Below are 14,508 nucleotides of genomic sequence, written 5' to 3'. Positions count from 1 at the left end.
AGGGAGTGAACACCTGCTTCGACAGGCTGCTGGAACAGTTGCATGTTCCTATGCTGAGAACTAAGTCTTGACTCTCCCACACGAAACTGCATGCACACATGCAGGTGCAAACATGTCACTATACAAAAACCAAAGTCAAAATGGATCAAAGACCTAAATGATCAGACCTGAAACAACTAGAAAAAAAATACAGAACATTTTCAAAAAATCAATACGGCAATGATGTTTTAGAAAAAGGAGAGGAAGGGAAGATCTGTGGATACAAGTATTGAAATATTGCACTGTAACCCATAAAATTTGTGCACATATTGCATGCTAACATTTTTTTAACTTTAAAAACATGTAAACATCCAAGTGAAGGCACAGAAATACTTGACGTCAAAATGGCAGTTAGCTGGCCTTGCACAGGTTACTTACAATGTGCCAGGCACTATTATTGTAAGTGAAAACATCTAAAACCTCCTATGGAAGAAGGTGAAATTAGTATACCCATTGTACCGATTAAAAAACTGACACAAATTACATGTTTCTCCCAAGATCACACAGTTAATGAACAGTACAAGCAAGGTTTGAACCATATTATGTTTTTCTACAATTTCTGCAACACTTAAGTTGCTGTTTGCACATGTAACACGTCAATTTTAAAATCCAATGTAAATGTAGACCATATCTCTTTTATTTAATGTAGATATTTAGAAATTTTTCTCATCAGTTTGTAACAGATTAATAAAAATGATTATTTCACAGCATAAAAGCATCCTAAAACATTAATAGATGAACATTACTGCTTAAATAATTAATAATTCAACTTGATGTGAGGTATAAGAACTAGAGAAAAATTATAAAGACTAGCACAGTTTGGTGCTATAATAATTAATTTCATATTAATTACATACTAAATGAAATATATTTCTTTTTATAAAAGAGAAAATAAAATCTTGATTTGCAAACGAATCATTCCAAGTACTAAACAGGATAGTACAAGATAGGTGGAGGAGGGAAAACTAAAGTATACTTTTTGCTTTCCTCAAAATCAACTTAACTCAGCTCCACTGTCTGAGGTTGTCATTACTTGAAGTACTTGCCTCCATTTCCAGAAGCAGGAAGGTCTTGACTGCACAAATGCTCTTTTATAACAGCAGCCCTTCAGTTTCACACAGAATCAACACCTAGAACCTTCAGCTCTGGGATCAGTTATAGTATCTGGTACCCACTTCCACACAATTGTGAAGTACTGAACAGGATAAGTTATTACAACAAAACCAAAATGTTTTAGAAACACAGTGGCTACCTGCCATTTTTAAATGGAGAAATAAATTGTGGCAGTGAGATGCTCACCTACGTTAACAACTTAATACAAAAAGGACGGCGTACTTATCTGTAATCCAAACAGTACCACTGAAGCAATGGTGGAAAGCACAATGGCAGCTGCAGCAGAAAAGCCTTTCATGATGTTGTCGGTGTACTTGACCACCACCGAGGTGTAAAGGCCTCCAACACTTGCCAGAACTTGAAAAAAGAAAGAAAATCAACACAGTGAAGTGGCTTTCATCCCCAATGATGCTAAACTAATATACCTAAGAGCAGGATAATACTCTATTTTTCTTAGAAGCAATCATCTGAGAGCATAGTAGTTTCTACATAACATTGTTTCTAGAAGTCCCAGGAGCTTTGTTTTCTACTATATTGTACACATTTATTGCTAACACATTAGACACTTTATTGTGGAGTCAAAATTGCTTTGGGATAGCTATGCCACAAAAGTAAGTCAATAAAACCAAAATTACATTTTTGAAACTAGTATTCATGGTATCAAAGGGATAATTTCTAAATGCTATAAAAGTCTTAACACAGACATCTAACTTGAAAAAAAAAGGATCCATACAGAACCTTTAATTCACAGATACTTACAGATAACAAACCAGACATAATGTGTGTAACCATAGAAAAATCCTTTTTCTTTAATTTCAGCTCCATCTGACAAGTAGACACCAACTAATGTCACAGCAATCCCTGACAGATACATTTGAATGTTTCTCACCCAAAGGGAAGTGTCTGAACTCTTTAAAACTTTTTCAAAATACACTCCTGAAACAAAATTAGATATCAACATATTACAGCTATTATAAATTCATTTATACCGTCTTAGAACAAACCAGCCAGATACATAAAGCTTACGATTTGACTAACATTTTGTTATCTGCATGTATATTTATTGTTTAGGTTATAAAACATGACATTTAACATTGCCTAACTGCATTTTTACAGAGCATATGGATTAGTAATTAAGGGAATCTTATAAGCTACACTTAACAGGGATCGGTTAAATTACTTAAAATATTTTATGCCTTTATTATAATAGTAAGTCCACAAAAACTCTTTGTATGATTTAACAACAAAACGAGATTGCTTTGGGTTGTAAAAGCATGCTGAGTGAAGCATCTTATCACGCCACTATAGTCTCTGCTACGAAGTGGTACTCCTCAGTGTTCCAAATGCCAACACAATCACCTTCTGGGATTTTTTCAGAGTAACATAAAATAAAATTTAAATAGACCTTGATAAGTGAAGCCATTTTCCTTTAAAAGAAAGATTCTAAAAGTCAAGATCATACACAAACTAGAATGACCAGGAACTGCCTAATCAGATAATTTTGTGTGTCCCTTTCTCTGGGGATAAAGATGCATATTTTTTCAGATACAATCATATATCACTCTTGTAAAATTTTATACGTAATAAGTGTAAATTTAACAGCAACATTAAATATTTTAATTACAAATACCCTGTGAGACTTAGAAACTGCCACTACAATAATTCTCAACCAAAAACTGGAACTTTAACTGGCTAATTTTTCAACTTCAAGCACAGGCATCCCGTATGAACACTGGCTCATAACCCAGCTGCTCTACTGCCCTTCCAGCTTCTATCTGTGGCCTGGGAAGGCAGCAGGCAGTGGCCCAAAGCCTTGGGATCCTGCACCCGCATGGGAAACCAAAAGAATCTCATGGCTCCTGGCTTCAGATCAGCTCAGCTCCAGCCACTGCAGCCATTTAAGGGGTGAACCAGCAGATGCAAGATCTTTCTGTCTCTTCCTCTCTCTGTCTAAATCTGCCGTTCCAATAGAGATAAATGAATCCTAAAAAGAAAGTTGCTAGCAAAAGTAAGTTTTAGTGAATATATACTAAAAAGAGCTAAAGAATAGGAACAAAACCACTCTTGTTCCACCTTTCATTGCACATCTGAGAAAATGATTTATGTTCCCAGTGCTTAGTTAATCCAAGAATAAATGGCTATCTGGGCCAGCATTGTGGTAGAGCAGGTGAAGCTAACAACTGCAGAGCTGACATTCCATGTTGGCATCAGTTTGGGTACAGCTAGCTCCACTTCTGATCCAGCTCCCCAACAATGTGCCTGAGAAAACAACCGAAGGTGGTCCAAGCGCTTGGATGCTTACACCCACACAGGAGACTCAAGCGAAAACTCCTGCCTTCTGGCTTCGGCCTGGCCCCTGCTAGTCTTTAAGACAGTGAACTAGTGAATGAAGATATCTGTTTCTCTCTCTCTCTCTCTCTTTCTCTCTCTCTCTCTCTCTCTCTCTCAAGCTGATTTTCAAATACGTAAGTAAATTGTAAATGAATAAATGGCTTTAAACCACCTTCAATTCCCTCAATTGTTTATTGAGAAACTAAAATCTGTACAATGTTAGATGTCAGTGTCTGCTGTTTAAGAACAGTATATATTATTTCTATGGCGATTCAAATTTTGTGCCTAATTTGTTGGTTCCTAAGAATAAAATCTTAATATTATACTCACTAATTAATGAAGTATATTCCTAAATTTATATTTTCTCCTTATGAGCATCTTATATATGCAATATTTTACTTCTATAATTAACCTACTTTCCTAGTCAAAAGTAAAGTGACCTATCTCTTGAAATAGACACAATTTAAGATAAGTAACAAAAATATATAGTAATAACTGGTATGCTATTTACAAAAGACTTTAAATTTTTGTTTGGACCTATTCTAAGACATCTCAATTGTTAGATTACACAAAATATTCATACTTTTTGCATTCATCCTTTTCTGTAAAATTTGTCCATATACATCTGACTCCAGACCTGAGTGTTTGATGCTAGTGATTCTATTTCCCCCGCTTTTTGGCTGTGACTTTTATGAATTCCTTTTGTTACAGTACACTCCGACCACTTCTTCATACGCCATTGCACTTGCTGAAGCAGAGAAGAACTTAGTGTTACAGGCTAACAGACCAGGAGCTGGCTAACATTAACAACCTAATCCAGCAGAAATTAGCTTGAAAATAGTGTTGGTTCAAAAGAAATAGAGAAAGAGGCACTTCAAATTTCCTTTTCCAGAGGTCATTTTAATTTTACTTTTATGTTCTTGGCTGGACTCAGATGGCTGAGGATGACCAGAAGTATACTTTTAGGTCAAGTATGAATAACAACTGAGGTCTGAACTGAGGTAGACATGTACTAGATGAACAACTTGCCCAAAATTAATATAGCCATGGGATATAATTATGATAAAGCAAGATATACCAGCTTGATTTTTTAAAAAATATAACAACAGAATAAAATAGTGATTTTATGATTTACCTGCAAATCCTGAGCACAAAACAGCAATAGCTATGGCACCAAACCCTAATAATGGATTCTGCTCCACCTGAAACATTAATATTTACTGTATTGAGTAATAATTAGAATTCATCCAAGGGCATAGATACATACAAATACTACTAAAGCTGTGTGCTATATTCTATAAAATACGATGAAGCCAAACAGAACATCAGCACTCCAGAAATTGATCACAGCACTTGATGTCAAGGGTGTCCCTCAGTAATAACCATATTATATATTTAATATAGCAAGTACACCTATTTCCTAAGATGATACTTTAGCATAGTTTTGCAGCATCAGCCTGTTTGCTTTTGGTTCTGCCACAACCCTGGTTTAGGGCCTTATCACATTAAATCTGAAATGATAAAATAGCTTATTTTACCCCTTACCACACCAAGGATGAATAGATGGCTTTTGATTCTGTGTGCCAGAAATGCTGTGTTATATTCATACACTGAAGGAAGAGGATTCATAATTCTGGTTTTTAAAGTTACACATATGACAGAAGTTGAAAGATACAACTAATAATGCTGTGAGATGAGTGGCGACATTGTGTATGGGATCCCAATCTATTGTATTTTTCGTGTTTACATACTTGAGAGGGATGCATGCCCATGTGGGTCCCTGATTAAGGTGGGAAGAGTTGAGGTATGGTGAAAAGTGGGTAGGGCAGGTTTCAATTTTTTGATAATGCCTTAGAGTCTGTGACATGGGGAAGTATTCTTAGGTTGTTACTTGAGTGGTTTTGATAGTTCTCAGTCAGCATTAAGGTCTGTTGGCTGACCAAGTCCACCTTAATGAATCCACAGACCCAGGAATATGTTGCAAAGTTTGACCAACTAGTTCTGCTTTCCATCCTCTGACAAGGCACTCAGCATGCTCTGCTGGCCTAGGTGAGCTGGCTGTTACATCCCTCATGTGCATCTGGTCATGCTGTTCACTGCACAGGCATCAGCAACTGGGGAGGCCTGGCCCCAATATGCACACTCCAAGATTGGAACATACATTGTGATTTTTCCTGTGGCTGGAGTTTGAATCCAGCTGACTCTTGTGTGCACCTACCAGTGCAGTGTCAGGTTCAGTCTGCCCCCTACATACTGGTGAATGCACATACTGATGGATGCAAGCTGCCTGGTCAGTTCTGCCCTCAGCCCCATCTTTCACACAAACTGATGGGTGCGGCAGCTTAGCCCAGCCCTACCTGCCACAGGCCCCGTCTCTACACAGCAGCTGGTGCCAAGACCTAGTCTAGATAACCCCACCAGATCCACTCTCAGCCCCAGATCTTGCATGTGCCAGTGGGTGTTGCGGTCCTGCCTAACATGGCCAACCCTCAGTCCAGGGACTTACCAGCAGGTACTAAAGCCTAGCCCAACTGGTCCACACCCATTATGGCTTTTGCTATTGGGTGCTACAGCCTAGCCCTGCCTGACCCAGCTCCCCAGAACCCTGCACTCATGAACTGGCAAGTGTTAAAGCCTACTGCATCCTGTCCCACACCTATTCTGGCTCCTGGGAGCACTAGCAGTTGCTGGAACATAAGCCATTCTGGCCCACCCGCACATCCAGCCCACACATGCTGACAGTTGGTGCTGCAGACTTTCCCTGCCCAGTCTGCCTCCAGCCCAGGTTCTTGCAGGTGGGAGCTGCAGCCTAGCATAGGAGTTCCCAGAGTTCCCCATCAGGCTCATTCCCAACCCTGGATCTTGTACATGCTGGCAGGTGCTTCAAGCCAGCCTGGCATCGCCCACCCACAGTCTCAGCTCTCACTGGTCGGTGTTGCAGCCTAGCCCAGCTAGGCAGGCACAACCCACACCCTAATCTAGCTCTCACACATGTCAGCAGGTGCTAAGGCCTGGTCTAGCTTGGCCTGACCCCCCAGATCTGACCCACACAAATGCTCCAGCCTTGCCAGGCTGACCCGACCCAAGTCCTGGATACTGTGCTTGCCAGCAGGAGCTGTGGCCTGAGAGGGGAGTTCCCCAACTTCCTCCGTCATGACTACTCTCAGCCCTCGATCTCCTGCATGCCCATAGGTACTGTAGCCCTGCTTAGCATGGTCTGCTCTCAGTCCTGATCTTTGTATGTGCCAGCTGGTGCTTCAGCCTACCCAATCTGCCCCTTCCCAACCCAGGTTCCTGCAAATGTCAGGAGAGTTCTGTGGTCCAGTCTGGCTCAACCTATTGCCACCCCCAGCTCTCTATACAAACCAGTGAGTGTTGCTGCCCCACGGAAGTGAGCCCGTAAGTCTCATACAGAATCTGCCCCTGACCCCCAGGTCTGGTTCTCTTGTTCTTAGGAGTGCCGTGGCCCAGCCTGACATGGCTCACCTCCTGCTCTGACACTCAGAGTGGGTACTGTGGCCTAGCCTGGCCAGGCATGCCCCCAGCCCCAGCTGTTACTGTTCTATTGATTACTACATTATAACATACTTAACAGATGACTAAAACCACTTAAAAAATTAATAGTCAATAATGGAAAATATTGTTGCTTCCTTAGGACTGAGATATACCAAATTTCTTTATGGAAAGGATTCCTAGAGTTAAGTGAGGAGAATTCCATTGAGACCAAGTTTAGGAAGCAACTTAATAGAATTGTACAATTATCTGTGAGCAAATCTAATGCAGTGAAGATAACAGTATAATAAACACTTGCATAGAAAAATGCGAACAGAAGAAAATCGGGCTAGAGCAACAGCCAGTACCACCTTGCCAGCCATGTGAATGAGCCACCTTAGACACAAATCCCCCAGCCCATCATTCCTTCAGTTGATTGTAATCCCTGGCCAAAGCAGCCTCAGATTCCTGATTAATAAAAGCTAGGAAAGAGAACAAAAGTTTGGGAAAAAAGAAAATCAGGGCCCAGTGCATCCACCAGGATCCCATATAAGCTGATTCTTATTCCAGCTGCTCTACTTCCATTCCAGCTCCCTGCTTGTGGCCTGGGAAAGCAAGAAAGACCTTGGGACCCTGCACCTATGTGGGAGATCTGAAAGAAGCTCCCGGGTCCAGATTGGCTCAGCTCCAGCCCTGGCAACTACTTGGGGATTGAACTAGCAGATGGAAGGTCTTTCTCTCTGGATCTCCTCCTCTCTGTGTATCTGCCTTTCCAATTAAAAAAAAATCTTTAAAGAAAAAACAACAGAAAATCAACCTAGAAAGAGGTCTAAACACCTAGTCACAAAACTCTAATCCTGTTGTAAAATTTTCAGTGAAGATTCAAAAATATTTTCAAATCTAGAAAGCATAACATGCAAAGGAAAGCCACAGGAAATAATTCAAAGGAGCTGAGCAATGACCCAAAGCTAACTGGATGTGCTGAATGAAGAGTCACATCCTGTGTTTTCAAATAAGCCCATCACAAAGGACATTTCTGAGATAAACTGCATTTACAGGAAACTGCTATATGGGTTATGTGTAACCAATTATAAAATGGATATCTCCACTTACCCCAAAATGCTATTATAGTTGTATAAGAATTAATCTTTAAGATTCAGGGTAAAGGCAGCAATTCTCAAACTACCTCACACTGTCAGGGCAGGATCTGGTGAGAGGATGCAAGTTGAGGATAAGAAAAAATGACAGATGAATCAGCTACAAGAAAACTACAGAGCAATGTGTTGGGCAGGTGGCATTATCCAGAATGCTGTTCACAACTGCATTACAGAAAAAGGGTTGTTTAAATAGAAGAGGGATTTGCTATTTAATCTGGCAAGACACGATCTGGGTTTCCCATGTGGGTGAGAGACGCAAGTGCTTTGAGCCATCACCTGCTGCCTCCCACGGTGTTCACTGGCAGGAACCTGACTTGGAAGAAAAGAAACTGGGATTCAAATCAAGCACTCTGTTTTGGGATGCTGATACCTGTAGCAGTGTCCTAGGCACTGTGCCAAATGCCACATGACATATTTAACTTTTAATTGTCTGCCTTACTTCCCAAATTACTTGAAAGTCTACAACTGAGTTATATGGTGCTGTGCATATCTGGTAAATGATGTGCAATGTCAGCAAGGAAGTGAACTGGGAATATTAAATGAAAACCCATTTTCTGAAAACAAAGCAAAGCTTCTCCACCAAGCCAGAGAATAACTACTGAAAACACAGAATTTCAATTTTCACAAGCTCTCTATTTGAAATATATAAAATAGGAGACTTTCTATTTTAGTTTCTTACCACAACTTTTGTAGCTTGGGCTGGTTTCCACTGTACAAGTGTGACTCCACCACACAGCATAAAAACTGAAATCCACTGTAATTTACTGAGTGTCCTATTTAACATTAAAACAGTACATAACGCAGTACAGGGAATCTTCATTTGGTAGGTCACCTAGAAACAAACAATGAATTAATAAATACACTTAGTACAAGGGTACTTCAAAAAATTCATGGAAAATAGAATCCAAAAACATGGGATTTTTTTAAAAGATTTTATTTTTTTGAGAGTTTCAGAGAGGGCGAAAAACAAGGACATATCTTCCATGTGCTGATTCACTCCCCAAATGGCTGCACTGGCAGAGGTGAGCCAACATGTGGGAACCACGAGCTTCTTCCAAGTGCAGAGAGACCCAAGCACTCGGCCCATCCTCCTTTGCTTTCCCAGGCACATGAGCAGAGAGCTGGATTGCAAATGGAGCAGCAGGGGACAGAAACCAGGACCCACTCTCCCACAATGCTTGACCCAAGATGTAGATTTTGATGCAAAAAATACAAACATTATGTCTGATTTTTTCACAAAATGCATTTCAGTGAGCTTTTTGAGACTCCTGCAATTAGTCTCCAATATAAATATTTTTAATAATAGATCAAGAAAAAAATATTTGATTATGTGTTAGTTAAGAATCTTTCCACCAGCATATATATATATAATAGTTATATATATGTATATATATGTGTGTATATAAGATTCTGTACTTTGCATTCTCATTAAATGCACTCACCTGGTACACTGCTGCATCCAGATTGCTAAGGGCTAGGAAAGCCATGTTGTTCTGAACAGCATACACTAGTGACGGCACACTTAACTTCATCAGTTCCTTGGGACTCCCAAAAACATTTTCACATAAAGATGTCTTGAATCTACCCAGACTACCAGTTTCTCTTAGAAGATAAAAGAGGTAGAGGAAAGAATGGTAAGGAAGAAAATAAAACATCTTTTTAATATGATTCCTAAACTCACAAGAGAACTACATTGCTTTAAGGTCATTAATGATTTTTAACACTTTTTAAAAAATAATTTCCAATTAATTTAAGATTTGTTTAACAGAATAGTGTTGCAAAATGAAAAATCATAATTACAATTTTGAAAACTATGACAACCAGGTTTATTACCACAAATATATGATTAGAGCTTCAAGAATTTTTAAATCTATACAGTAATAAGCAAGAAGCAAAGATTGCTGATATTATCTATAAAAAGTTATTTGCCTGCCACAATAACAATAATGCATCAAGTTTGCCTTTATTCAGTATTAAAGTGAGATAAATATCGAAACCATTCCATATTTTTAAAGTCTTTTTAAAATTACATTTTAACTGCTTACATAAGAAGTAAGCGTTGAGGTCCAGTGCAATGGTTCAGTGGCTAAATCCTTGCCTACACACACCAGGATCCCATATGGATGCTGGTTTGTGTCCAGGCTCCTCTGGTTCCCATCCAGCTCCCTCCCTATGGACTGGCATGGCTTGTGGAGAATGGCCCAAAGCCCTGGGACCCTGTGCCCATGTGAGAGACCCGGAAGAAGCTCCTGGCTCCTGACTTCAGATTGGCTCAGCTCTGGCCATTGCAGCCACCAGAGTAGTAAACCAGCAGATGGAAGATATTTGTATCTCTGTAAATCTGCCTTTCCAGTAAAAATAAATATATCTTTTTAAAAAAGAAAGAAAGAATTACACATTGGTAGTTGTTGAAATTACCTAGGTTAGGAATTAGTTATTTAGGTCAATATTATTTATAAATACATGCAGTACTTAATGAAAGACAGTAGGCAGTATGTGTTTAACTTACATAAGCATACTCTCATAAAACTTACTGTATCTGCATAATTCTGTAGGGAATCTGGAAAATTTACTAATCCCTACAGAAACAAGCTTTATGTGCAATGCATATAGTTTCCTACTTGAGTGCATATTGATTATTCATGCTCTTAAATATTCTTAGTTTTGTTTAGGAAGAACTGGATAGTCTGTCATATTTCATCATTATAAATTAGCTTACGTCTTGTAAACAAAAATTTTAAAAATTTAACAAGCTTCAGTGTATTCAAAAAAATAAATAAAAACAATAAAAGCTCTATGAAAATAACCCTAAGTGCACATCTCAGCATCTTCTTGAGACTGCAATCCTTAGGGGGTGAGACAGCTCCATGTTAAACTCACACTACATGCCTTTGTTGTTGTCATTGTTAGCAAATCAGAATCAACAACTCTGACTTGCATTTTTCATATTTATAAATATTGCAAAAATAGTTACCTAAGTTTTTCTGGGGGGAGCAAAATTCTACATCAAATTGACTAACAGTGCCCATGTATTTGTTGTTGAATATTCCACCCCCAAATAAATGCGTAACACAGAAATTTAGCCAAGAAACAAGAGACATCCTTCTGTTGCCAAATTCAACTCCCTCCCAGCTCCAGTGCTCAGGCCACACACTGAGAGGTGATGCACACAGCCTGTTGGTGAGCTACACTCTTATGAGGAAAGACTAAAGGATCACTTTACTGAAACACTTCACAGTGGAGTTTGCTCTGGGCTGCAGATTGGCCCTTTAAACAATTCTACTTTCATTTTAATTGCTTCTTAAATCTAAAATGCCCCCCTATTTCCTGACATATTACATAGTATAAACAATGTTTCAAGAACATTTTTGCCCCAATTTTAAGAATTGAAGACAAAAAAACTTAAAAATTAAAGCAAAAACAGGAATCACAGGAGTCCAGGCCAAAACAATCATCTTAAGGCAATATGTTAGAAGACACAATTGGACATTTTCTGTATCACAATTATCATTACTATTACATGATAACATCAGTATAAATCTTACAGATGCCATGAAGTATGGGATATTGCTTTCCCTATACTATTCCTTTTAGTGCCCTTCTGAAACCCTGACTTAGACAATGATGCATTTTCAGAGTGGCACCCTGAAGGAACTAATGACAGGTGCTTCGTGCCCTCCCTAACTCTCTGCTCCACCAGTATCCACTTAGCTCCCATAAAGTCTTCAAATTGGACCCTCTTAAAATTTTTTAAAAGACAGATAAGATTGGCCATCCACTGGCTCTCTACTCAACTGGCTGCAACTGAAGCCAGGAGCCCAGAATTCCATTTTCTTTTAAAGAGATTGTTTTTATTTTTTTAGATTTTGTTTTTTATGATGTGGTTTTGTAGGCCTCCTGACTCTCCCCTCCACTTCCCATTCTTCCCTCCCAAGATTTATTTAGTTTTGTTTGCAAAGTGTTCATTAAAACAATTTTATTAACAATTATACATAGTAATGAACTACAGTGTCACACTTCAGTACATGTATATAATGTACAGTTATCGAATCAGCATGATCAATATTTCCCCCCCTTTTGACATTACTGTGACTGGAGGCCTGGAGTTCCTTTCTTCTATTTGCTCATACAATATTTAACAGGTTATTTTGAACTGAACTGTTTCACTATTCTGTGTAAAACTGGAAACTTATTCCTTCGATCCAGCCCTAACTTGAATCCCTGTTATCCAAACTTCCACTATTCCCTAACCTACCCTAGCTTTTGAAATCACGATTTGAAATTCACACTGGGTTTTGTTAGCTTCCGTAATAGGGGACAAATTGTGACTGCCTTTTTTTTTTCAATAAAGATTTATGTATTTGAAACAGCTACAGAGAGAGGGGGGTATTTTTCATCCACTGCTTTACTTTCTAGATGGCTTCGATGGCCAGCTCTGGACAGGCCAAAGCCAAGAGCTTCTTCTGGGTCTGCCACATGGGTGACAAGGACGCAATCATGGACCTCTTCTGCCACTTTTCCCAGGCCATTAACATGGAGATGGATGGAAAGTGGAGCAACCAGGACATGAATCAGTGCTCATGTGGGACGCTAGTGTCATTGGCAGTGGCTTGACCAGCTAAGCCAAAATACCAGCCCTGTGGCATCTGACTCTGTGTCCGGTTTATTTCACTTAACATGACATCCTCCTAGAGTGAGGATCTGCATCCTTGTTTTGTGTGGGTGCTCAAAATGCTTGATTGCATCATCCTGGGCTCCATGGACACTGGACGAGAAGTGACCAAACTGGGTTTCCTTCTAGATCTGCTCAAAAAGCTGATGTTATGTGAAGTGAATGAGCCACATGTGTAGTTTTGGCACTGGAAAACCTGTGCTGGCCCTTTTGAATGTTGCCATTCATCAACACACTCAGTTCCCCAGGGATCACATACACTTTCAGGCATATGTGCTGCCAGAGCAGTGGTTTTCCATGGTAGCTAAAAATGGCTTGGGCGCTGAACTTCTCTCTGGATGTGGAGTTGTTAGCGCCTGGAGTAAGGCTGTCCTCGACTGCTTTCCCAGGCCACAAGCAAGGAGCTGAATGGGTAGTGGAGCTGCTGGGATTAGAACCAGTGCCCATATGGGAGGACTTTATGGCGAGGACTTTACCACGAGGCCACTGCACCGGGCCCAAGGCATTGAAATTTTTACAGTATACTGCCTCAGAACTAAACTGCTCCTATTTCAGAAAAGCATACCTCTACCTATCTGGTCCTGCAGAGTAGGAAATAAGGGCAGATACAGAATTACAAAGAAAACTTAGATCACACAACATATATATTCCCTGTAAAAGTTGAGCAAGAGAACACTCCACATTCTTGTTTCTGTGCTCATCTATTTGTCCCACATTCTTCACATTTTTTGTAAATTTTCGGTAATGGTTGTTTAAAGGGCCCCAGGGAATTGTCTAGTGTTCTAAATTTAAGAATGCTGTGGAACCTTCTTATGGTGAAAATCAAGCTTCACTCAGGGATCAGATATAATGCTATCAGCCATGAGTTCAAAGCTAACTGGTCAATAGTGCATATTAGAGTGACTATACTAAAACACAGTACAGACAAGGTTATGTACTGCTGTGCCCAGTGGCTCACTAACCATGTATTTCCCCTAGGATTAGGGGTTCAGAATTCACTAAGTCACTGTTGATGACTTCACAGAACAAAGCTACTTCAAATAATGAGAAGTACATATCCAACCCCATTATCAAATCCTATCATTTCATTCCACAGCATGACTCAAATCCAAGTAACTTTTTTTTCACCTATGCTGTCACTTAGGATATTATCCCTTGACTCAAATAAACTTCCCTACTTTGAACTCTTCTAATCCGTTTTCTGCAAAAGAATCAAAATTACTCTTAGAGCATAATGGGTTGCCACTGTTGGTCCTTAAGCTGTCTGAATATTTCCGAATGCACATGACGTGAAACCTAAAACACTTAAGATGTTCATCCCCGGGATTACCCCGACAGCCTGATGACCTCTCCTGCTGCACTCAGCACCACTCCCCCCCGCATCACTGCAGACATTCTTCCTGTTTAAAAATCAAGGACGGGTCTCCGCGGCATGGCCTAGTGGCTAAAATCCTCACCTTGAATGTGCCGGGATCCCATATGGGCGCTGGTTCTAATCCCGGCAGCTCCACTTCCCACCCAGCTCCCTGCTTGTGGCCCGGGAAAGCAGTTGAGGACGGCCCAAAGCTTTGGGATCCTGCACCCACGTGGGAGACCCAGAAGAAGCTCCTGGCTCCTGGCTTCAGATCAGCATAGCAATGGCCATTGCGCTCACTTGGGGAGTGAATCATCGGATGGAAGATCTTCCTCTCTGTCTCTCCTCCT

At 40.0% G+C, this 14,508-nt stretch overlaps 1 protein-coding gene across 3 annotated transcripts in view; it reads right to left on the bottom strand.

Annotated features, from left to right (window-relative positions):
* Positions 1-14,508, bottom strand: part of SLC35A1 (solute carrier family 35 member A1) — a 29,031-nt gene that overhangs the window by 3,825 nt on the left and 10,698 nt on the right. For 2 of the 3 annotated variants that reach the window (XM_040983752.1, XM_040983751.1), the window contains exons 3-7: positions 9,575-9,734; positions 8,812-8,964; positions 4,619-4,685; positions 1,912-2,088; positions 1,375-1,509 (exon numbers count right to left, since the gene is read on the bottom strand). In XM_040983752.1, coding sequence (XP_040839686.1) covers positions 1,375-1,509; positions 1,912-2,088; positions 4,619-4,685; positions 8,812-8,964; positions 9,575-9,734 — 692 coding nt within the window. The remainder of the gene's footprint in view (positions 1-1,374; positions 1,510-1,911; positions 2,089-4,618; positions 4,686-8,811; positions 8,965-9,574; positions 9,735-14,508) is intronic. The other variant, XM_040983753.1, reaches the window with a different exon arrangement.

Source organism: Ochotona curzoniae, unplaced genomic scaffold, assembly GCF_017591425.1.
Source record: "Ochotona curzoniae isolate NIBS_2020 unplaced genomic scaffold, NIBS_Ocur_1.0 contig_3819, whole genome shotgun sequence".
Lineage (NCBI taxonomy): Eukaryota > Metazoa > Chordata > Mammalia > Lagomorpha > Ochotonidae > Ochotona > Ochotona curzoniae.
The sequence above is the reverse complement of the archived record's forward strand: the minus strand, read 5'-3'. Positions and strand labels throughout refer to the sequence as shown.